Source organism: Solanum pennellii, chromosome 11 (assembly GCF_001406875.1).
Source record: "Solanum pennellii chromosome 11, SPENNV200".
Classification (NCBI taxonomy): domain Eukaryota; kingdom Viridiplantae; phylum Streptophyta; class Magnoliopsida; order Solanales; family Solanaceae; genus Solanum; species Solanum pennellii.
The window spans coordinates 5,409,603-5,436,201 of NC_028647.1; the positions used below are offsets into that span (position 1 = coordinate 5,409,603).

Below are 26,599 nucleotides of genomic sequence, written 5' to 3' on the forward strand. Positions count from 1 at the left end.
TCGACATTTGAGTGAATTTTGGAGATTCTGGCTAGGGTGTTTGCTTGTTCGGGGGTTGACTGATTGGACCGGAAAAGAATGTATCATTTTATTTCTAATTACCTCTCTTCGATATTTCTTCAGCCATCTTTTCTATCTTTGAAGTCACCTCATAATCAACCCTCACACCTTTGTATTGATCATCCATACATCTACTTTTTACATTTCTAAATCATATCAGCTTCGCTTCTCACGCATTTTCCTTCAATTTATAGATAGAGTTGGGTTTCGCAATTTAGTCAATTTAGTAGGCGTTTAGCCATGCGAATATCATATTACGATATGACATCGTGAGTTGGAATCAACGATTTCATATTGATTTCATGTTGTGAGATTAGATTTCATATTCTCCAAAATCATAATATGAGAATTCCAATCATGATTTGAGACTTTTTAAATACAAAAATTAACCAACAAATTTATATTTTGTTCAAAAAACACACTGACTTTTAGAGCTTTGAAAAATAAATTTAAAATAGTGAAACAAAACATGAACCATTATGATATTGACACACAAATGAAAATTATCATAGCTTGTGTAGTATTATATAATTATTTGCAAGAATACCAAAGGAGCGATGGTCTATGAGCATGAAAATGTAGTTGTGTATGACAACAAATGACTCAAATTAACAATGTTAGTTCGTTTTTTCGGTCATATAATAGAGAAATGCAAGCTTAACGTGAGAACATTGTCCGTATTTTGAGGGAGGGTTATATTCTAACACTAATTCATTTTAACTTATGTTCAATTATTTATTGAATTAAAGTTTGATGAAATAATTATTTAAGTAGGAAGAAATAGTTTGCTAATAATTTATTAAAGACTAGTTCACTACTAAACATACAAAAACTTAAATTTAGAGAGGATAACCCGACCCGCCCATCTGTCATTCCCAAACCGCTCAACCCTTCTGCTATATCAAAAACCCTAGAATTCAAATCGAAGCTCAATAGAAGAAGAGCAAAGCTTTTCAATTTGGGGGAGACGTCAAATAATGATGGATATTGATCCTGTGAGTTGTGATTTCTTACGTATTTACTTACTGTTGAGTTGTTTTTCATTGAAAACAGTCTGAACTATGAACTGTATGGCCAAAATCCAAATGTGAGAATGTATAAAAAACTTGATTTTCATTCAAGCTCTAAAAGTGCAGTGTTTACTTGTGCTATGATAAGAGTATTCAATTTCATTGCTAAGTAAGAAGTGGTTTAAACCCATCTTCTCTTTTACTTTATTAGATCTTGTCTAGTCTAAATCTTATATGGATAGTGCATTGTCGTTTTAAAGGTATAAATTTTTTTATTACATGTTAAATACTTTGACATATATATATGTGCATAGTAGTTGAGTCTTTACCATGATGTTTATGATGCAAGGACAGTTAGCCATAGATCCATAAAAAGCTTCCATTGAGGCATCTCGTGCTATTTAAATTCTTCATTGTTAGAGCCCAAAGTATCAATTTCTCCTAACATGACGCAAGAGATACTTAATACTCATAACTACACTTTTGCATCCCAGCCTGAAATCATTGGCATCATAATACTCTAACTATCTAATATTCATTGGACTCTTCAATTAATAATTGTGTTGCATAAATTTACATTCCATCAAATATGATAGGATTTTTTTTGTTCTTATTCAATCGAGCATCCAAACACATGATAAAATATTTATATCTCTTTCTTTTCAGCAGCTAAATAAATTGCTCTTTCACAACAAAGAGTTCATAAGTTGCATTGACAATCATTCTTGGGTAATTCACTTGCATATGATATAATAAAAATAGAAACAACAAAAGAATTTTGAGGTTGTAACATGGTAAATAAAAAATGTCTCGGTCATACATAAACAAACACTAAATAAGTGATTTAGGAGAGATTAAGCTTTGTGTAAAAGTGATCCCATACTGGTGGATATCACACTGAGGCCATAATCCAAATGGTCCATTGCATTTCTTAAATGCATGCCCTTTATATTGATAACTTAAGAACCAGTACAACAGTTCACCTTCCGCAAATCTATATTTTGGTATGGCCATATAACCAATGGAAGGATCTTGGATGTTTAACAATGAAGTCCAATATTCCTTGACACCATAGTCTTTCAAACCCATAGCTTAAATGTTCCCTTCATAGGAAGATCAGAAGTAGAATAAGCACAAAGCATACCATCCAATACTGCAACACCAATATAGATGTAGCCCTTCAAGCATAATAATTGCTCAGGCAATGGTATATCTCTGTGCACTTCATTAGAAATACTAAATGAAACCACTGAATAATTTCTTGAATCCTTAGTATATTTCCCAAAAATACCGATCCATTGAAATGCCTCGTTTACAAATGGCAAATATTGCATACCCATGTCATAATTGTAAATGCCACGAGGATGTTTGCCAATATTTCTCCAGGAACCAATTTTCAACGCGAGAATTTTTCCAGTATTATCTATGTCACGCATAATATCTATATCACGAAGAATATATAGGATCTTATAGTCACCAGAAGTTGAGTCATAACACAATCCCATACGACCACTTTGATCTGGTGAAAGTTGTGCATCAGGAAGTCTAATTGATTCTCCCATAGAGGGGTTCCATAACAAATATATGTCGTCTCCGCCCTCGGTATTTTCATTTACCATCATAACAACCAAGCCATCACAAGATCAAGTTATTGAACAAATATATGGTCTAGAGATTAAAGGGAAATCAAGTTTTCGCACATTCTCAACTGGTTGATCCGACGATAAATTCGAACAATACATGTTATATTTACTATCTTTGGGAAACATTTCCAAATAAGGAGTTTTTGAGAATTGAGGTCATTCTTGGCGCGATTGAGATGCTTCATTTCAAAGTGAGGGTTGGAAATCAATGTTTTCCAAGGTTTTGAAATACATTTGAATTGAAAAAGAGAGTGCACGGGTAATCTGGTGAGGATGTCCATAAGTATTTTGTCTAGCAAATGAGTTGTCATGGGCTAGATAAATATATAATAAAATGTTATGTTCAAAACATATACATTAGAAATGTAAGTAAGTAAAACAATTGTAGGTAACTCACCTGATCAACAATATTCATTTGCTTTTCTGTAATTGAAATCGATTTCTTCATCTTCTTCTTTTGTTGAACTTTGAAAAGATTTGAGCTTTCACTGAAAAGACTTGTGATTTTGGATATGCTTGCTAGGGTTTTTTTCTTGACTTAGAGAGATTGATTGATTGGGCCGAGTTGGGTCCATCTCTCTAATCCTTATGTGAGAGATTTATCTGTATCTTTACTTTTTATTTCTTATGACCTATATATCAAGCCTCACTTTCACATAAATTTCATGAATTACATCACTTAATTTACACTCCAAATATTTTGTAATGATAAAAAAAAAAAGTCTAAACCCTTTTAACTCAAAACCTCCAACCTAGTAAAAAAAAAAAAAAAAAACCTAGTAAAAGGAAGAAAAGAATCGGACCCAAGGAGCTAAAAGCTTAGGTAACCTGACGTGCCTATCTCTCAAGTTGAATTTGGGAATTGCAGAAATTTTTTCAATTAAAGTAGAGAGTCTTCAAAGCTCAACAAAAGAAGCAATCTTTTCACAAAAAAAAAGCAAAGCTTTTCAATAACAAAATGTTAGCAATAGAGAAGATGCGAACCACAATTTGGGGGAGGGAACAAATAATAATTTGGGTGAGTTTTGATTTCTGGGTCGTGTTGCTTACTTTACTGTTGAGTTTTTGTTGAACTTAGATTCTAGTGTGATGTGACAGGTATCCCGTGGAATTAGTATACACCCAAGCTGGCACGCAGGATGCCGCAGTTATCAAAAAAGAATCAGTGGAATTATTGATCAGGTGAGCTCAGGGTGTTACTTACAATTGAGTTTAATTGTTATTGGTTGGAATTTGACTCTATTTTCTAGGTCTATTTGCTATAGCTAAGCGATTCTAGTCCGAGCTGTATGTCGTGAAGGCCAAAGTCCAAATGGTCCTTTGAATGCCCGTAAATAATGCCCCGTACAATCAAAATGTATGAATTTAAATAGTAGTTCATTATCCTCAAACCTATAGTTATAGTTTGTATGGCGTGAAAGCCCGGGATCATGTATAATGAAGAAAATGCATTCCGATATTCCTTAACACCATAGTCTGATGTAAGAGTAAGGATTGCGTACACTATATCCTCCCTATTAACTTTGTGGGATTACGCTGAGTATGTTGTTGTTGTATGTGAATCATAGAACCTATTGAGGATGTCCATAAGTATTTCCTATTGGAAATGAGTTGCCATGGGCTTAATAAAAAAGAAAATGTGACCGTACAATTTCTTAAAGGTATTCAAATATTAAAAAGTTTCATCTAATCGTTTAGAAAATATAAATCTAGAAAATTTCACGATTTCATCAACTTACTAGCACACTTGCGGCTTACCGAGGATACGACACTAGCTAGGAAGATATGGAGGATGGAGATTAGGGTAGAAGATTAGTATGTAGTCCAGCGTTGTCTAGTTACTTATCTGTGTTGTTGTTGTTACTTTCCTACTACCGTATTCTTTGACTTTAGTATTACCTATGTTTTCATTGGTTCGACTTTCATATTATTTGTTGTTGCTATTATTTTCTTCTTCACTGTTTTCAGCATGAATTCTCCGCTGATGTATTTGCTTTACATATTTGATTTTGTTATGCTTTATTTGAGCCGAGGATCTATTGGAAACAACCTATCTACCTTCACAAGGTAGGGGCAAGGTTGCGTGCACCACCCTCCTCCCTACACCCACATGTGGGATTATACCGGGTATGTTGATGTTGTTACTATTTACTGAGAAATCATAAATTAGAAAATTTCAAGCAGATGAAATTACTTGTCAATTGGCAGCGGCCCTATGTAAGCAATAAATGGGTGAAGTACTTTATGAATTTCCAATTTGTTTGGTGCCTTGGCTGTGGTTGTGGTGTCTAGTTTGACAAAATAACTTTGTGAATGCATAAACTGGCATGGCTGTAAAAAAAGGGATCAATTAGTTTTCTCAGATTGTTTTCTTGTGGTTCGATGATTGTCTTGGAGCTTGGAAAAATAAATTCAAAATACTGATATTGTAAGCATCTAAGTCAAACCAACAACAATTAAAAATACTCAATTGTAAGTAACACCACCAAAAAATCAGATTTTACCCAATCAACATCCAGCTGGTCTGTGTTATCATTTGACGGCTCCACAACGCTCTTCCTCGATTTAATTAAAAAATTAAGACTGGTTATAAAGCAAAATAGCGAGAGAAGACTTAGGATGTAGCTGGTGAAATAGTCGAGGTGCATAAACACACACACAAACACAAAAGCAGATGCACAAAACATAAAAATACCTTTGGAGATCTGATTAAGCTTTTGGGTTGCATCAACTCCACTGCTACTAAGATTTTGATTGAAAAGATCAACCTCTAACTTTGGAATTGCAATGGATTTCATCTTCATCTTCTGTTTCTGTATCTCTAGAGCAGAAATACTATCTGCTAGTTTTCCCTCATTCTTAGTTTTTTGTGTCATCTTTCTTTGGACAGATTAATGGTTTCTCAATTGCTAACTATTGATTGAAGAGACTCAATCTTTTTTGATTTGCAAAAGAAAATGCTAATTGGAGGAGGGCAGGGAATTTTTTGTTAATCAGGTGCTATTATTAAGTTGCGATTGTTTAAAAAGAATCAATTGAATCTCAGTAAAAGGAAATAGTGTACCTGCGCCGCTCCATGATCGGATGCGCAAGCTTGTTTTCTGGGGTTTCTTTTTCTATTAAAATAAGGTTTTAATTTTATTTATTCATTATCACAATTTATGCAACACAATTATTAATTGAAGGGTCTAATTAACGCAAATATTAGATAGTTACACTATAACAAATTAGGATCCATTTTTATGGTAAAAAAGAAGAGCATTATAAATAGATGATAACACCTGCAAAACTGAGGTAAAAAAACACAGAAAGAAACAAATACCCTTGAAGTTGAGGAGGAGATACTAATTTCTTCCTTTGTTAGGAATCTTTCTTTATGTCATATTTGGAGCTTCTTCTATGTGAAGGTGCACCTCTTGTCAATTTACAGAAATATCCTTCTTTACACCACAATTTATGGTGTCTCTATTTTTAGAAGTGCAAATATAACTATTAAAAAGTTACCTTTTAAATAACATTAGATTTTGTGTCATGTTAGTTCAAAAATTTCCCAATCTAATTGTTAAATTATTACATTGTCATTTTCTAGCATCTTCTCATGTTATTTTCCATTTACTCAAATGGAATCTTTAGATGATGATATGACAAAGAATGATAAATTGCAAGAAATAATAAAGAGGCCATTTATCAAACAGTTGTCCTTGCGAAATTTCTCCTATTTGTCATGATAATTTATTATTCCCATCCTAAAATCATTGGCATTATAATGCTCTTCTTTTTTACAGTAAAAAAAGTTCCTAATTTATTACGGTCTAACTATCTAATATTTGTGTTAATTAGACCAGTCTATTAATAATTGTGTTGCATAAATTGTGATAATGAATAAATAAAACTAAATTTTTTTCAATAGAAAATGAAAACCTAGAAAACAAGCTTGCGCATCCGATCATGGAGCGGCGCAGGTACACTCTTTCCTTTTATTCCAATTTAGATTCAACTGATTTTTTTCAAGCAATCGCAGCTCGTTAATAGCACCTGATTAACAAGATAATCCCTGCCCTCCTCCAATTAGCATTTTCTTTTGCAAATCAAAAAAGATTTAGTCTCTTCAATCAATAGTTAACAATTGAGAAACCATTAATTTGTCCAAATAAAGATGACACAAAAAACTAAGAATGAGGGAAAACTAGCATATAGTAGTTCTGCTCCAGAGATGCAGAAACAGAAGAAGAAGATAAAATCCATTGCAATTCCAAAGTTAGAGTTTGTTCTTTTCAATCAAAATCTTAGTAGCAGTGGAGTTGATGCAACCCAAAAGCTTAATCAGATCTCAAAAGGTATTTTTATTGTTTTGTGCATCTGTTTTTGTGTCTCTGTGTGTGTTTATGCACCTCGACTATTTCACCAGCTACATCGTAAGTCTTCTCTCTCTATTTTGCTTTATAACTAGCCTTAATTTTTTTAATTAAATCAGGGAAGAGCGTTGTGAAGCCGTCAAATGATAACACAAACCAGATGAATGTTGATTGGGTAAGTTCTGATTTTTTGGCGGTGTTACTTACAATTGAGTATTTTTAATTGATATTTGTTGGACTTAGATGCTTGTATGTTGAACATTTCCCAGGTGATAACCTCCCTAAAGATAGACTTTTTCCAATGAAGATAGTGTGGTTACCTAACAACGCCATTTCTATATATTCTTTCTCTTCCTCATTGGAAAAGAATGTGAAATTTATCTCTTTTTATTCTTATACCATTTTTGTTCCTTCACCGATTTATTTTGTCGATTTGGACACCACAACTGTAGTCAAGGCTTGACAAATTCTTGAAGTACACTGCCCTTTTGTTGTTTACTTGGTGCGACTGCCAAGAGCCTAGTAATTTTAGTATTCTCCACTTGAACTATTTGTTGCTAAATAGTACATAGAAAAAATAAAACAAATTCAGGTTTATCTTTTCTGAACTCTTGGTTGAAATGTCTAATATATGAATACTTAAAAATAAAATTGTCTGATCGCTCTTTCTTCTCCTATCTAGGCCATGGCAATTCACTTCCCAGAGGTAATACTTATGGACATCTTTAGCAGGTTACCTGTGAAGTCTCTACTTCGTTTCAAATGTGTGTCAAAATTTTGGGAAACGTTGATCTCCGATCCATACTTTAAGATGAAGCATCTAAATCGTGCCAAGAATGATCAAGATTCTCAAAAACTTCTTACTAGCCTAAGGTGCCGTAATAATCGTATGTTTTCCATGTATTGTTGTCCTTTGTCGCCGGTTCAGCTGGTTGAGGATGTACAAAAACTCAATTTCCCTTCAAACTATTCGGTATCACGCTGCAAAATCCATTGTTGTTATGATGGCTTGGCTGTTATGGAGGTTCCTGGTAATTTGAATGACACCACATTTTTGCTGTGGAACCCTTCCACTGGAGAATGAATTGTACTTCCTTCTCCAGAATTCCCACCAAACAAAAGTCCTTGTTTTGGTTTGGGTTATGACTCAACCAGTGGCGAGTATAAGATTGTTCAGATTTATCAGGGTTTGGATTTACCTTGTTAAATTCTTGCGCTGAAAGGTGGCTCTTGGAGAAGAAGTGATAAGCATCCTCATGGCATATACTGTCTGATGTTTGCTATGCAGTTTTTGACATTTGTACATGCAGCATTTCATTGGATCGGTATGTCACGAAATTATTCTGTGGTGGTTTCGTTTAGTATTTCGAATGAAGCATATGGAGAGATTCCCTTACCGGAGGAAATTTCACGTCTGGGGGCTGTTATTGGCGTTACAGTTTTGGATGGAATGCTTTCTGTTCATTCTAATTGTCGTTATGATCAGAGTAACCGTACTATTAAGTTATGGGTATTGAAAGAGTATGGTATCAAGGAATCTTGGATTCCATTGTTATCTATCGAAGATCGTTATATTGCTTTTGCTATACCGAAATATAGATTTGCGGATGGCGAAGTGCTATTCAGGTGCACAGTTGTGGGTTCATTAAGGACACGTAGTGGACCATTTGGAGCATGGTCTGAAGGTCATACCTTTATAGAGGCACATGCTTTTACAGAAAGCTTGATTTCTCCAAGGTCACTTACTTATTAGTTTCTTATGTGCGATTGGGACTCTCTTTTTCTTCTTTTCTCGTTATGTTACTACTCTCATACTCTTCTCAGTTTATCACCAGTTTTTGGAGTACAATGTCATCTTTAGCTGGCAGGTCTGGGGAACAAGATATTAGTACCAGCAGATATCTTGGAGAAAGAAGTGTTCGTCTATCCATATGTGGAGTACTCGGCTTGAAATAAACCAGATATGTTTTAATGGAGAAAGAAGTGTTCGTCTACATGCGGTGTAAGGAACAGAGGTTTCCAAAGCTTGTTGATTATGAGAAATTGATAAGAGTGCATTGCTTCTGTTATCAGCAAGAATGACATTTATTTTTCTAATATTCCCTAGCACAGTGACTGAAATTCTCACAAACGATAATTTGAATGTACATCTTGTTATATTACTTTAGGAGCGCTCACCGCTCTTGTGAGATACTGATAGCTTTTTGTTGTTGTTAGTTATTGGTTTGATTGACATTTTGATGTTAGTTAATGAGTTTAAGCAGGTTGGTCGTAATGAAGACCTTTAACACCTTATTGATGCTTTTGTTTGTAAGGTATGTTAAGGCTTTAATTCTTCTTTTTGGCATGATCTTAATGGATTAAGCTTCTTATGGCATGTATGTTGCTGTTATTTGACTAGTAGCCTTATTCTATTGAGTTGTCTACCACAACACGATGTATTGTCTAATTTAGCGGCCTAGAAAAACATGTTATGATTGTGTATAGATCGTATGTGATTACTTGCTATTGTTGTAATGTTTTTATAACCCAGTTGGCTCCGATGAGCTTGTTCTGGCCTCCCCAAACATGAACACTACTGAATTTGGAGCCTACCTGATGATGATGATACAACAAGATTATGAGCCATGCAGACAATCTAAATACATGATAAAGTAAGGGTCGACAATCAATATTTCCCAAAATTTTGGAACAAAATTGAACCGAAGAAGAATAACATGTTGCCATGGGCTGGATAGAAAAGTATACTAACAATTACAAAATTTGAAAAAATGAAACTAGTGAATTGTAAGTAACCTGTTAAAGTTTACCTCATTAGACTTGTTATTCGTAATCTCCATAATTAATATGATAGAGTTTGACATTTGAGTGAATTTTGGAGATGCTGGCTAGGGTCTTTGCTTGTTAGGGGGTTGATTGATTGGACCGGAAAAGTAAGCTAAAACTATATCATTTACTTTCTAATCACCTCTCTCCAATATTTCTTCAGCCGTCTTTTCCGCCCTTGACGTCACCCCATAATCAACTCTCACACCTTTGTATTGATCATCCATACATCTCCTTTTTACATTTCTAAATCATATCATCAGCTTCGCTTCCCACACATTTTCCTCCAATTTATATATCGTGCAAGGTTTCACGATTTAGTTAATTCAGTAGACGTTTTGTCATGTGATACCATATCACGATATGAAATTGTGAGATAAAATCAACGTTTGGACATGCGATTTTCATGTTGATTCCATGTCATAAGATGAAATTTCATATCCTCCAAAAATCATGATTTGAGAATTTCATATCATGATTTGAGATTTTTTAAATACAAAAATTGATTCACAAATTTATATTTTGTTAACCCAGAGACTTTTGAAGCTAGGAAAAATAGATTCAAAATATTGAAACAAGACATGTTATAATATTGACACACAAGTGAAAATTATCATAGCTTATATAGTATTACATAAGTATTTGCAAGAATGCGAAATGATTGATGAAGTATGTATGGTCTATGAGTATGAAAATATAGTTGCGGATGATATTGATCAACAAATGACTCAAAGTAACAATGTTACTTTGTCTTTTCAGTCACACGATCGAGAAAAGCAAGTTCAACGTGAGGAGAAAATTTTTGTTGAATTAAAATTTGATGAAACAGTTATACGTGCGAACAAATAGTTTCGCAATAATTTATTAAAAGACTAGTTCACTACAAACATAATGTTTCATAATAATGATCCGGTGAGTTCTAATTTTTTTACTTATTTGGTTACTGTTGAGTTGTTTTTGAGAACTGTGAACTGTTGGCCAAAATCCAAATGGTCCTTTTTGATGTTGTAAAATATTATTAGGAGTTCATCATCCTCAAACCTATAGTTTGTATGGCGTGAAAAAGCCCGGGATCATGTATAATAAAGAAAATGCATTTCAATATTCCTTAACAATATACCACAGTCTGAGGTAGGTGTAAGGTCTGCATACACTTTATCTCTCTATTTCACACTTTGTTGGACTATATTGGATATGTGAATCAAAGAAGAGACCGCTCAGGTAACCTATTGAGGATGTTAATAAGTATTAACTGAGTTTCCGTGGGCTAGATAAAATAGAAAATGTGATCGTACAATTATTTTAGCCAAGAGTTTATAAAAGTTTCAACTCTAGAAAATTTCATGATTTCATCAAACTACTAGCACACATGCAGATTGCAGCTTACCGATGATACGGATAGGAAGATATGGAGGATGGAGATTAGTAGGTAGTTGAGTGTTGGCTAGTTACTTATCCGTGTTGTTGTTATTACTCTCATACTACCGTATTTATCGACTTCAGTATTATCTCCGTATTCTTTGCTTCGATTTACATACTATTTGTTGTTGTTATTGTTCTCTTCTTCATTATTCTGAGCACGACTTCTTCACTTTTACATGTTTGATTTTGTTATGCTTTACTTGAGACAAGGATTCATAGGAAACAACCTATCTACCTTCACAAGGTAAGGGCAAGGTTGCATACACACCAACCTCCTCCGTGGACCCACATGTGGGATTACACCGTGTATGTTGATGTTATTACTATTTACTGAGAAATAATAAATTAGCAAAATTTCAAGCAGATGAAATTACTTGTCAATTGGCAGAAAAAATATTCATTTTTATTCAATTGAGCATCAAAATATATAATAAAATATTTTCTCTCTTCTTTTCAACAGCTAATTAAATAAATTGATGTTTTAATACAAAGAGTCCATAAGTCGCATTTACAATCATTGTGTGGTAATTCACTTGCATATGATATGGTAAAAATAGACTAATAAGAGTATTATGAGGTTGTAACATGGTAAATAAAAAGTGTCTCGATCATACATAAACAAATACTAAATAAGCGATTTAGGAGAGATTAAGCTATTCGTAATCCAAATGGTCCATTGCATGTCTTAAATATGTGCGCTTTGTGTTGATAACTTAAGAACTAATACAACAGTTCACCATCCGCAAATCTATATTTTGGTATGGCCATATAACTAATGCAAGGATCTTCGATGATATTTACGATCTTTAGGGCAACATTGGTAAATAAGGAGTTTTTGAGAATTCGGGTCATTTTTGGTGCGATTGAGATGCTTCATTTTATAGTAAGGGTCGGAAATCAATGTTTCCCAAGGTTTTGAAATACATTTGAATTGAAAAAAAAGAGCGCACACGTAATTTGATGAGGGTGTTCATAAGTATTTCGTTTAGCAAATGAATTGTCATGGGCTAGATAAATAGATGATAAAATGTTATGTTCAGAACATATATACATAGAAATGTAAAGTAAAACAACTGTAGGTAACACACCTGATCAACAATATTCATTTGCTTTCTGTGATTGAAAATGATTTACTTTTGTTGAACTTTGAAAAGTTGTCATTTTTATAATTGATATGATAAAGTTTCGAGCTTTCATTGAAAAGACTTGTGATTTTGGATATGTTTGCTAGGGTTTTTTTTCTTGATTTAGGGGGAATTGATTGATTGGTCCGGGTCGGGTCGGGTCCATGTGAATGATTTATCCATATCTTCCCCTTTAAATTTTAGTCAACTTTCACATATAGCAAATATAAAATTCAAATTTATATGTTATAGCAAAGTTTACATAATTGCGTTCCATAACAAACATATATATATATAATTCGCTATACATATACAACTGAAAGCTATGTTTATTTCGCTATACACATATACAAAGAAACAATTGTATAATTCGTTGACTTCTCTTTAGATTTGTATACAATTGAATCAAATTGTATAAAACGAGAAAGAGAGAAACTATACACAATTTACATTTGTATAAAACGAGAAAGAGAGAAAGACAAAAGAGACTTGGGCAGGGAATATACAATTGAATCAAATTGTATAAAACGAAATAGAGAAAAATTATATACAATTTGAATTTGTATAAAACGAGAAAGAGAGAAAGGCAAACAACGTAGGGAAATATTTGTATTGTATACTTATAAGTGTATAAGACGGATATATATGTATTTGCATGTGTATATACAATTTTCTCTCACTTTATACAAACAAAAACACAATTTATACAATTATATTGTATAACAATTATATTGTATAAAGCGAGAGAGGCGAGTGAGAGAGGGAGATTGGCGAACCAGAATATGAGGGAGAGAGCGACTGTCAAACAGTTTGCTAAGGAACACAAATAAATCAAACGGTAGCTACTGTATTTATTTTACATTATTAGTTTGCTATTCTATACAATTATTCCTTTAATAGGGAAAATTACGCGGCTAAGCAAACTTATATTATTTAATTACTCATCATAGCTATAGTTTGCTATATATAAAATTCACCTCTCTCCCACTCTTTGTCCTCTCTCGCTCGCGTCTCTCCTCTCTCTCCCAATCTCGCTTGCCATTTATAAAAATGTATATGTATAATATACAGTTATATACAAGTTTATACATATACAATCCACCTCTCTCCCACTCTCTGCCCTCTCTCGCTCGCCTCTCTCCTTTCTCTTCCAGTCTCGCTCGTCTTTCTCCTCCCTCTCCCAATCTCGCTTTCCATATATACAAATATATATGTACAATATACAATTATCTAACATATATACATATATAATTCACCTTTCTCCTACTCTTTTCCCTCTCTCTCGCGCCTCTCTCATTTCTCATCTCTCTCCCCATCTCTCTCCTCCCTATAACATGTAGCTACAAATTGTAATTATTAAACTATAGTTATGGAAAGTAATAAGGTTTTTTAAAGTGGTTATATGTGAAAGCTTCTCTTTTATTTTAAAGTACTAGTATACATACCCGCGCGATGCGCGAATAATTTTAAAGAAAATGATTACGTTATACTTATACTCAAATATATAGTATACACTTGTATCATTTAAAATAGTATATCAAATATGACACATTTATCATGAAATTTTAAATGGGCAATGGATGCTCTAATTCATCTAATATTTTATATTTTAATTGTGTTGTATTTTATGATTGAAGAACTTAATAAGAATATATAGCTCAATTTTAAAAATCATTGTAGACTACTTTAAATATGGATTAATAATTCTACAAAATATATAAAATTAAATGAATTGCTTCCGGATGGAATCTAACAACATGAATAGTTAATCATTGCATGAAAAATAAATATTAACACATAAATTAACTTTTATATATATATATATATATATATATATATAGCATAGTTTGAACCCATTAATAACCATAAATTACATGTCAATAAAATTTTTGTTTGTTTTTGGAGTTTCTTTAATTGCTTCACATGATTATATTTAGCATTTTAAGTGGAAATAAAAAGCACTAAATTCAAAAATCCTGCTAATAGAATTCTAAAATAATTTACAGAATTTTAAATTAAAATAAAATAAAATAATCTACATAACATTTTCGATATTTTCTTCGAGTTGCTAATTCAAAATTGTAACTATAAATTCAACTTCACTTATCCCAGCAAAATATATTTTAACTTAAAAAAAATATTATCTATAAATTCTAAAAATCAAAATTCACATAATTTGAAAGTATATCTACAACTTAAAATTAAAATTAAACAACTCTTATAATAATAAGAAAATGCAAGCAAAATCTTTATATTGAATGCAATTTAAAATGCAAATATTATATTGCTTTTTTTTGTATTTATTTGTTATTTTTATTTATCCGTTGTTCTCTTTCCCTTTTAACTAAATTCATCTTCTATATGTAGATTGTATATGAATTAAAGTCTTTTTCCTGAACCTATAGATTTGTAAGTCTTCTTTAATCATCCTTAGTCAATAATATTAATTCAGAAATTTAAATGCTCATCTACAAATAATTCTGTTTGAGGCTTTCTTAATTGCAGGTAGAAATGAGTGAAATACTTTTTTTACTTAACATATAAAAAAATATTATTCTCTTTCACAATTTTCTACTCAAAGTTGTATTATAAAATGTGTTCAACTTAATTCTTGTAAAATTCAAATGTTATCAAACTACTATACGAACATCAAAAATTGATAAGTATTAGAATTTTCTTTTGATTTAAATCTTTATTTTTTATGCTCTCTTTCGTTCTATTCCTTTGATTCTTTTATTATTTAAATTTTTTAATAATAATTTTAAAATTAATTAACACGCATAAGAAAATATGTATATAATAAATGAAAATATGCATAGAATCCTTGGTAATACTTATTTATGAGTTTAACTTATATACACTGACAGGTAAACTAAGTCATAATAAGTCAAGCTATCTTCTTTTTTTTTAAAAAAAATTATTATTGCTAATACTCTATTTTTTTTTATTTTTTTTTTGGCAGGGAGAGCTTGGTGAAATACTTTGGATTATCTCTTGATAATGGTTTTAATAACAGTACAAAATAATTTGCTTTTATCATTCTTTGCTTCAATAAGAACTAAATAGGTATGTTGACAAAACTATATATCTTTGAATTTGATGGATTGAAATTATCTGAGATTATAATTTTTTTAGGAGTTGAGTATAATTTATGAATAAGATCAGTTATCCATCTTTTAAAATTTGAATTTTAATTAATTATTTAAGCATTTAGATAGTATATATATTTTTATATAAAAAAGGAGAACGAATTATTTACTTTAGAAAACATAAGAAGTTATATGGATAAATGACAGATATCTCATGCATCATATTAGTGTATCATGTCTAAAATGCACATTAGATTAGTGTATCATGCGTAAAATGTATGTATCTCGCATCAAATTAATGTATCAATGTTTATATTATTATATCAGTTTGAGGGATTTTTTTAATTATAAACTTATAAAGAATAAATGATAATTTTTCCTTAAAAGTATGTGATTTCTGACCTTTGCCCAAATTATTATCAGTTAAAAATAGTTAAGCATTACAATTTTTCACAATAAACATTCTTTTAAATTATTTTGTTGCTATAAAAAAAGAGTCATAATTTTTCTTTTGAAGAGGTAGTTGTAAATATAATTTGCTTATTTTATAATCAAGTTAATTTTAAATACAAATTTACAGTCTAATTTCTATATAGTTCTCATGCATTACGTCACTTTATTTGCACTCTAAATATTTTGTATTGATGATGTTCGATCTAAACCCTTTCAAACTCTTAAGATTTATCTCAAAGTGAACCAAAAGAATTGAAAAGAATCGGACTAAGAGCTTGGGTAACCCGACCCGCCCATCTCTCAATCCTTCTGCAATATAAAAATCCCTAGAATTGAAATTGAATTTGGGAATTGCAGAATTTTTTTTTCAATTGAAGCAGAGAGTCTTCAAAGCTCAACAAACGAAGCAATCTTTTCACAAAAGAAGGCAAAGCTTTTCAATAGAGAAGATGAGAACCACATTTGGGTGAGTTTTGGTTTCTGGGTCGTATTGCTTAATTACTGTTGAGTTTTTGTTGAACTTCGATTCCGGTGTGATGTGAAAGGTATCCCCTGGAATTAGTGTACGCCCAAACTGGCACGAAGGATACGGCGGTTATCAAAAAAGAGTCAGTGGAATTATTGATCAGGTGAGTTCAGGGTATTACTTACAATTGAGTTTAATTGTAAATTGGTTGGAATTAGAATCTATTTTCTAGGTCTATTTACTATAGCTAAGCGATTCTAGTCACCTATAGTTTGTATGGCGTGAAAAAGCCCGGGATCATGTATAATAAAGAAAATGCATTCCGATATTCCTTAACACCATAGTCTGAGGTAGGAGTAAGGTTTGCGTACACTTTATCCTCCCTATTAACTTTGTGGGATTACGCTGAGTATGTTGTTGTTGTATGTGAATCAAGGAAGAGACCACTCGGGTAACCTATTGAGGATGTCCATAATTATTTCCTTTTGGAAGTGAGTTGCCATGGCCTAGATAGAAAAGAAAATGTGATCGTACAATTTTTTAAAGGTATTCAAATATTAAACAATTTCATCTAAGAGTTTAGAAAAGATAAATGTAGAAAATTTCACGATTTCATCAACTTACTAGCATACTTGCGGCTTACCGAGGATATGACACTAGCTAGGAAGATATGGAGGATGGAGATTTGGGTAGAAGATTTGTAGGTAGTCTAGTTACTTATCTGTGTTGTTATTATTACTTTCCTACTACCGTATTCTTTGACTTTAGTATTACCTATGTTTTCTTTGCTTCGGCTTTCATATTATTTGTTGTTGCTATTATTCTCTTTTTCATTGTTTTCGGCATGACTTCTCCGCTGATGTATTGCTTTACATATTTGATTTTGTTATGCTTTACTTGAGACGATGATCTATTAGAAACAACCTATCTACCTTCACAAGGTGGGCGCAAGGCTGCGTGCACACCACCCTGCTCCCTAGACGAGGATCTATTGGGTTTATACTGGGTATGTTGATGTTGTTACTATTTACTGAGAAATCATAAATTAGAAAATTTCCAATTTGTTTGGTGCCTTGGCTATGGTTATGGTGTCTAGTTTGACAAAATAACTCAGTGAATGCATAAACTGGCATGGCTGTAAAAAAAGGGATCAATTAGTTTCCTCACATTGTTTTCTAGTGGTTCTATGATCGTTTTGGATCTTGGAAAAATAGATTCAAAATACTGATATTGTAAGCATCTAAGTCCAACCAACAACAATTAAAAATACTCAATTGTAAGTATCACCGCCAAGAAACCAGAACTTACCCAATCAACATCATCTAGTTTGTGTTATCATTTGACGGCTCCATAACACTCTTCGTTGATTTAATTAAAAAATTAAGGCTGGTTATAAAGCAAAATAGAGGGAGAAGACTTAGGATGTAGCTGGTGAAATAGTCGTGGTGCATAAACACAAAAACAGATGCACAAAACATAAAAATACCTTTCGTGATCTGATTAAGCTTTTGGGTTGAATCAAATCTACTGCTACTAAGATTTTGATTGAAAAGATCAACCTCTAACTTTGGAATTGCAATGAATTTCATCTTCTTCTTCTTCTTTTTCTTCTATTTCTGTATCTCTGGAGGAAAACTACTATCTGCTAGTTTTCCGGTATTTTTAATTTTTTGTGTCATCTTTCTTTGGACAGATTTGTCAATTGCTAACTATTGAATTGAAGAGACTCAAATTTCTTAATTTGCAAAAGAAAATGGTAATTGGAGGAGGGCAGGGAATTTGTTGTTTATCAGGTGCTATTATCGAGCTGCGATTGCTTAAAAAAAATCAATTGAATCTCAGTTGGGATAAAAGGAATGAGTGTATATGCGCCGCTCCATGATCGGATGCGCAAGCTTGTTTTCTGGGGTTTCTTTTTCTATTGAATTTTTTTTAGTTTTATTCATTCATTATCACAATTTATGCAACACAATTATTAATTGAAGGGTCTAATTAATACAAATATTAGATAGTTAGACTATAATAAATTAGGAACTTTTTTTACTGTAAAAGAGAAGAGCATTATAATGCCAATGATTTTAGGATGCGAATAATAAATTATCATGACAATAAGGAGAAATTTCACAAGGACAACTGTTTGATAAATGACCTCTTTATTATTTCTTGCAATTTATGATTCTTTGTCATATCACCGTCCAAAGATTCCTTTTGAGCAAACGGAATTAGATAGTGATATGACAAAGAATTCCGTTTGCTCAAAAGGAATCTTTAGACAGTCATATGACAAAGAATGATAAATTGCAAGAAATAATTAAAAGGTAATTTATAAAACAGTTTTCCTTGAGAAATTTTTCCTTTTTGTCATGATAATTTATTATTCGACTCCTAAAATAAAACAGTTTTCCTTGTGAAATTTTTCCATTTTGTCATGATAATTTATTATTCGCATCCTAAAATCATTGGCATTATAATGCTCTTCTTTTTTACAGTAAAAAATGTTCCTAATTTATTATAGTCTAACTATCTAATATTTGTATTAATTAGACCCTTCAATTAATAATTGTGTTGCATAAATTGTGATAATGAATGAATAAAACTATATTTTTTTCAATAGAAAAAGAAACCCTAGAAAACAGGCTTGCGCATCCGATCATGGAGCGGCGAAGATACACTCTTTCCTTTTATCCCAACTGAGATTCAACTGATTTGTTTCAAGCAATCGCAGCTCGATAATAGTACCTGATTAACATGAAATTTCCTACCCTCCTCCAATTAGCATCTTGTTTTGCAAATCAAAAAAGATTGAGTCTCTTCAATCAATAGTTAGCAATTGAGAAACCATTAATCTGTCCAAAGAAAGATGACACAAAATTAAGAATGAGGGAAAACAAGCAGATAGTAGTTCTGCTCCAGAGATACTAAAAAAGAAGATGATGAAATCCATTGCAATTCCAAAGTTAGAGGTTGATTTTTTCAATCAAAATATTAGTAGTAGTGGAGTTGTTGCAACCCAAAAGCTTAATCAGATCTCTAAAGGTATTTTTTTGTTTTGTGTCTCTGTGTATGTTTATGCACCTCGATTATTTCACCAGCTACATCCTAAGTCTTCTCCCTCTATTTTGCTTTATAACCAGCCTTAATTTTTTAATTAAATTAGGAAAGAGCGTTGTGGAGCCGTCAAATGATAACGCAGACCAGATGGATGTTGATTGGGTAAGTTCTGATTTCTTGGCGGTGTTACTTACAATTGAGTATTTTTAATCGTTGTTGGTTGGACTTAGATGCTTGTATGTTAAACATTTTCCGAGGTGATAACCTCCCTAAAGATAAACTTTTTCCAATGAAGATAGTGTGGTTACCTAAAAACGCCAATTCTATATATTCTCTCTCTTCCCCATTGGAAAAGAATGTGAAATTTATGCTTTTTAGTCTTGTACCATCTTTATGCCTTCACCGATCTATTTTGTCAAATTGGACATCACAACTATAGTCAAGGCTTCAAACTTGACAAATTCTTGAAGTACACTGCCCTTTTGTAGTTTACTTGGTGCCACTGCCAAGAGCCTAGTGGTTTTAGTATTCTCCACTTGTGAACTATTTGTTGCTAAATAGTAGATAGAAGAAATAAAACAAATTCAGGTTTATATCTGAACTCTTGGTTGAAATGTCTAATATATGAATACTTAAAAAAAAGTGTCTGATCGATCTTTCTTATCCTATCTAGGCCATAGCAATTCACTTCCCAGAGGCAATACTTGTGGACATCCTTAGCAGGTTACCTGTGAAGTCTCTACTTCGATTCAAATGTGTGTCAAAATTTTGGGAAACGTTGATCTCTGAGCCATACTTTAAGATGAAGCATCTCAGTTGTGCCAAGATTGACCAAGATTCCCAGAAACTTCTTACTATCCAAATGTGCAGTAAGAATCGTATGTTTTCCATGTATTGTTGTCCTTTGTCGCCGGTTCAGCTGGTTGAGGATGTACATAAACTCAGTTTCCCTTCAAACCCTACGGTATCACACTGCATAATCCATTGTTGTTATGATGGCCTGGCTGTTATGGAGGTTCGTGATACTTTTAAAGCTAATCACTCCACACTTTTGCTTTGGAATCCCTCCACAAGAGAATCAGCAGTACTTCCTTCTCCGAAATTTCAATGGGGGAGCGTTTCTTGTTATGGTTTGGGTTATGACGCAACCAGTGGTGGGTATAAGATCTTTCAGCGTTATCAGGGTTGCTCTTTTCCTGGTGAAATTCTCACGCTGAAAGGTGGCTCCTGGAGAAGAATTGATGAGCATCCTCGTGGCATTGACAACCGGTTCATTTGCAGGCAGTTTTTGGCATTTGTACATGCGGCATTTCATTGGATCATTTACTCAGGATATCATGCTGTGGCGGTGTCGTCGTTTAGTATTTCAAATGAAGTGTACGGAGAGATACCGTTCCCGGAGGACATGTCACCCTTGAAGGCGTTTATTGGCATTACAGAGTTGGAAGGAATGCTTTGTGTTCATTCTAATTCTCTTTTTCCGGGTAAGCGTACTATTAAGTTATGGGTATTGAAAGAGTATGGTATCAAGGAATCTTGGATTCCATTCTTATCTGTAGAAGATCCTACGAATGCTATTTCTATACCGAAATATAGGTTTGCAGATGGTGAAGTGTTATTCTGGTGCAGTGAAGGGGCTATGTTTAGGACACGTTGTGTAGCATGGCCTCGATGTGATACCATATTTGATGGACATGCTTTTAGAGAAAGCTTGATTCCTCCAATATGTTGTGGACCATTTGGAGCATTGCATCCATGTGATTCCATATGTGATGGACATGTTTTTACAGAAAGCTTGATTTCTCCAAGATCACTTATTTATTAGTTTCTTATGTATGATTAAGGAGCTTTTCTTCTTCGTTTGTTGTCATGTTACAACTCTTGCACTCTTATTTTCACCAGTTTTTGGAGTACAATGTCATATGGAACAGAGGTTTCTCTGCTTGTTGAATGTGAGAATTTGAAAAGATTGCATTGCTTTTAATATTATCATATTTGTTTTCTGTTATCGTTGGTTGAGAATGTACAAAAAACTTGATTGTCATTCAAGCTCTAAAAGTGCAGTGTTTACATTTCATTGCTAAGTAAGAAGTGGTTTAAACCCATCTTCTCTTTTACTTTATTAGATCTTGTCTTAAGTCTTATATGTATAGTGCATTGACTGGACTTGTTGATATCAACCAAAACTATCAAGCTATTACCAGCCAACTTCATGAAAAAAAAAGGCTTTACATCAGAATAGTAAACCATTTTGAGGTGTCAAAATATGTGCTCTAAGCACACCATCCAATGACAGATTTGTACATGATCTACATATGTAGATGTTAGTGACCACATAAACTCAGGTCTTGTGTATTCAAACTAAGCAAGGACATTCAAGTGCGATAACAGGTTAAGGAAATGCAAGTTTCATCTCATTCAGCCGAAATGTCCTGATTCCTCCTGATGGTGTTTTACTGCCACTCTTCAGGATCTCGAAAGCTTGAGTAAGAGACCTAGGTGACTGCCACTATAAAAGCTTCCATCCGCCAGTTACATATTCTATCGTCTCAGCTTGACCAAGAATAGCCATGATTTAAGGGCAACTTCAATGTTTGTTCTGCCCTTTCTTCCATCATCTTCATAATCAGTTTATACCACCACTTTCCTTTCCACACATCTCCCGTCTGTTTATCGGACCTTCTTGCAGAGACCCAAATTAGGATGTGATTGCAGCATTCCCATCTTCCAAAATCCATTTTGAAATCAGAAATCCTAAAGGTGATCAGGAAAACATTCAGTTGACTCATGCATTTTGTAGTTGAATATTGTTATAAGAGAAGAACACCATTACCATCTGAAAACGAAGTTGGAGTTTACCAGTTAAGCATCCCATGAGCCCCGCATATGTGGACATTGAGTCATTCTTGGACAAGGGCGCAGCAGTAGACATTTAAGTTTGTAAGCAAGTCATCAGTAAAGCCTCCCTGAGAAGAAAAGAATAATAATAATAAGCAGGATCATGATGAGATCTCAAAGGTATATGAAATTTTTTTTTTGTCGTTTTAAAGGTATACAAAATTTATTACATCTCAAATAAGTACAAAGACTTTGACATATATGCATTAAGGCATAGTAGTTGAGTCTTTACCATGATGTTTAGCTTTTTCAAAGTTCCTTCTGATGCAAGGACAGTTAGTCATAGATCCATCAAAAGCTTACATTGAAGCTGCTGCTGCATCTCGTGCAATTTAAATTCTTCATTGTTAGAGCTCAAAGTATCAAAGATGCACAGACATCTGGATAAATCAAACGAAGATAGGAGTAAGATATCTAGTTATGCTCATAGAATTTGAATTCTAAGATAGGGAGTACCTATTTAAAGGTTGGCACAAAATTTCCATGATTATGTGGGGTGGATTAACTTAGAGAAATAGTCAACAAGCATTAATCTTTTACAGGATTGGTGCGATTAAGAAAGGAGGCACGACTATAAAACGGACTTTTTAACCTGTTCTTCAATGTTCCATTCAACGCAACATTAGCTAGCTTGTCAACTACGTCTAGTTTAAAAACGACTCTAACAAGAGAAAGGTATCAGACAGTAATATGGAAGTTCTTGTCCAAAGTCTACTCAAACTCAAAATTGACAAAAGCAGAGGTGTTACTAGTTAAATTAACCACAAAAAGACAGTATATTTGCTCTTGTGTACAAGAACTCGAACTACAATTAAGATGCTCGTACAATTAATCAATTGCTTAACCTTCAACCAGTTTCTTATTTCTTCTTTTTTATGGAGCATAGAAAAGAAGATTACTCACATCACTTGAGTAAAAGATAATTAAGTTCACTCTTTTACCACTCTCAGCTATAAAAACTTCATAGCATGGAAACACTGGCGACTTTGGATAAATGTACGACATAGAAAAAGGTTTTGAATACTTTTGCAATAAAGATACACCCATTAACCAGTAATATCTACATATTGCACCTAAATAAACGATAACGTCTTAAATGAAGAAAAACAACTATTTTACCAAAAAAGGAAGTAACCCAAACAAGTTTAACTATGAAAGGCATATAATTTGTTAATATTGGTCTTCCCATAGAGTACACAATTATTATTTTTTTCAAACCCGTGGTATCCGGGGCCTGCTTGTGCACACCCTTGACTAATTTCATGGGATACCTGTCATCTCACACTAGCAACAGGTTGGTAATTCTATCCACCAAGGCTAGAACAAATGGAAAGTAATCACCTAGTGTTTATTTCTGCTGGGAACTAAACCTGAAACCTCATGGTGATATCTTCAGTATCACTTTTAGGTTCACAGCCGATATATTCTCAGAAAGTAGGACACAAACATTATGAACATGTATGATATGAGAATATATATGGTCATGCATCTAAGTATGATTTTCCTTAAAAGCAAAGGCTATTACGAAGGTAAATAGAAGGGACTAGCTAACAAAAAGATACCTGCAGTTTATGTGGCTGGCATGTTGTGAACAATTTCCTTCAAGTCTTTTAAACTGCAACCTGGTGTCCTTTCTATTCCTCTATTCTTCATTTTCTCCTTTGTCTGAGCTACATCATCCCAACGACCAGCTGCAGCATAGATGTTCACCAGCAATAAATAATGCCAAAAGTTCTCGGGGTCTTGATCAATCAACTTATTCGCAATTTGTTCTCCTAAACTTACATCCCGTCCAAAGCGTGCTGAGCCAAGCAATTCAGACCACAATGAGGATTCCAGTGCCAAATTGCTCTCCACTGGTATGTTCTTCAGTGTTTCTATTGCTTCTTGCATTAGGCCAACATTTCCCAAAAGATTAGCCATGCACCAATAATGAGCAAAGCTGGGCTTTATACCAAACACATCACTCATTTTTCCCAAGTGTTTTCTTCCTTCTGCTAACAGTCCTTCACGGGCACAAGCGCATAAGACTCCGACAAATGTGATTTCATCAGGAAGCACACGGCTCTTAACATGATTTTTTTCTGTACTTTCTAGTCTACTACTCAGCAAGTCTGAATACAGATTAAGCCCATCTTTTGGGCTTCCATGAATGCAATACCCTAAAATCATTGCATTCCAGCAAACTATGTTCTTGATCAATATCCGATCAAAAATTAAACGACCTATTTCTGCTCTTCCACATCTACTATACATATGGATTAAAGTCGTACTAATAATCAAATTCAAGTCTTTAGATGCCTTAATAAGACACCCATGAACAGATTTTCCTTCCTTCATTCGAGCTGACCTAGCACAAGCAGTAACCGCAATAACTATAGTTGTATCGTTCCCAGTCAATCCCCTCTGTGCCATTTCTCTAAACAACTTTAGGCACTTCCCAGGGTTATTCGAATTCAAATACCCAGTCATCATGACATTCCACCCAACTAAATTACACTCTGGCATTGCATCAAACAACTGTCGCGCAACGACTAATTCACCCACTTTTACATATCCATTCATGATGCTGTTCCAAGACACAACATCCCTCTGGTGCATTTCATCGAATACCTTCCTCGCAAGATCAATTAAACCACAACAACTATAAAAATGCACTAAAGAGTTCTGCACTTGCAAAACTCCATCAACACCATTTTTCACAACTTGTCCATGACACTTCTGACCAATATCCAAACGACACGTTTTAGCACAAGCACTCATGAGAGGTGGAAACGTAAAACTATTAGGCAAGAAGCCATTTTTAAGCCTTTGGTAATAGAAAACTACAGCATTATCAGGCAAAGTACTACAAGCATAAGATTTTATAACAGTATTAACTGAAAAAGTATCAGGAAAATGAATGCACCTAAATACCAATGCAGTATATTCAATATCATCACAATGTTGAGTACAGAGCTTCAAAAATCTGCAAGAATATGAGGGATTTTGTACTTGTAAAAGACCAGTTATTATCAAATGTGCTTGGATTTGAAAGAGCTGAGCTAAACTTTGACATGAATCAAGAAATTCCAAAGCTTTGGATTGATAAGAAGGTGTTAATGAAGAGAATTGGGATTTTTTTGTTAAAGAAAAATAAGGGGTTAAGTGTTTGATGCAGATTCTTGCAGCCATTCATATATCTGTTTCTGGGTTTTAAAGTAATGTTTCAGATTTGAATAAAGAAACGATTTTTCTGCCATTAATGCTGCTCATTGATGCACATGATGAATATAAATGGACAAATTACTTCTTTCTTTCTTTGTTCATCACTGTTTACTTTGATTTTTGGATCAAAATCAATGGATTTTAATACCCAAAACTCCAAAAAAAGAGAAAGTTGAAAGCTTTGTCAAATTTGGAGGATGAACCAAGAAAGGAAGAAGAACGGCAGGGGATTCACTCTAAACCGTTGTTGGGCTTGAAGGTCAATTTTGGGCTTTGCTATAATCAATTTTGATGGCCTGGCCCATTTTTATGGATCCACAATTTTTTTGGTCTTGCTTAATTGAACTTTAATCACTATTGTCTATCACCACGGTCCCGGTACGTTTGGGCGGGGTGGGGGTGGGGCGGTGGCATCATCTATTTACTATTATCACTATCAATTATCATTACGTGAATCACCACCACCAACCAGTATTTCCTATTTGTCAATGTTACTATCAGACCACCATCATCTATCATCATCGTTCACCACAATTATAATCCGTCATGAGTGACTACCATCCCATGTATTATTACTCTCAGACATCATTACTACTAACTTAGCTACAGTCATCACCATCAGTCACCTTTATAAAGGCATAATATATAAATGTGTCATTTAACTTGATCTCATTTTACGTTTATGTCCTTCAACTTTGAATATGCACAAGTAGACACTTAAACTTGTATAAAGTAGAACAAGTAAATACATGAGTCCTATATGGAATAATACACGTTGGACAAAAAATGACATGTAGGATTTCATTTAGGACACGTGTGTCTATTTGTTCAACTTTATACAAGTTTAAGTGTCTGCTCGTGCACATCCAAAGTTGAAGAGCATAAATGTGATTTGAAGTCACATAAAAGAGCATATTTATGTACTATACATATATATAATGTTAAAATTTAACCATCACTATCTATCATCATCCACCATAATTATAATTTGACAT

At 33.4% G+C, this 26,599-nt stretch overlaps 2 protein-coding genes and 1 pseudogene across 3 annotated transcripts; 2 read left to right on the forward strand and 1 right to left on the reverse strand.

The window, feature by feature from the left end:
* The first annotated feature begins 5,794 nt into the window (after positions 1-5,794).
* On the forward strand, positions 5,795-9,386 carry LOC107003470 (annotated as a pseudogene).
* Positions 9,387-16,265: 6,879 nt separating this feature from the next.
* LOC107003595 (F-box/kelch-repeat protein At3g23880-like) lies at positions 16,266-21,471 on the forward strand (the record flags this gene model as incomplete). The annotated part of the gene is made up of 3 exons (XM_015201924.2): positions 16,266-16,448; positions 16,528-16,611; positions 20,173-21,471. Coding segments are annotated over 3 exons (1,419 nt in total), but the record flags the coding sequence as incomplete, so codon positions are not given.
* Positions 21,472-21,708: 237 nt separating this feature from the next.
* LOC107003327 (pentatricopeptide repeat-containing protein At3g51320-like) lies at positions 21,709-25,847 on the reverse strand. 2 transcript variants are annotated; one of them, XM_015201641.2, is made up of 4 exons: positions 23,960-25,847; positions 22,630-22,777; positions 22,359-22,465; positions 21,709-22,253 (listed from the first exon to the last, which is right to left on the reverse strand). In XM_015201641.2, the coding sequence occupies exon 1, from the start codon at positions 25,569-25,571 to the stop codon at positions 23,967-23,969; it is 1,605 nt and encodes a 534-aa protein (XP_015057127.1). In that variant the 5' UTR covers positions 25,572-25,847; the 3' UTR covers positions 21,709-22,253; positions 22,359-22,465; positions 22,630-22,777; positions 23,960-23,966. The 2 variants fall into 2 exon arrangements, with proteins under 2 accessions (XP_015057127.1, XP_015057128.1); XM_015201642.2 differs by having other exon boundaries at positions 22,333-22,465.
* Between the last annotated feature and the right edge of the window lie 752 nt (positions 25,848-26,599).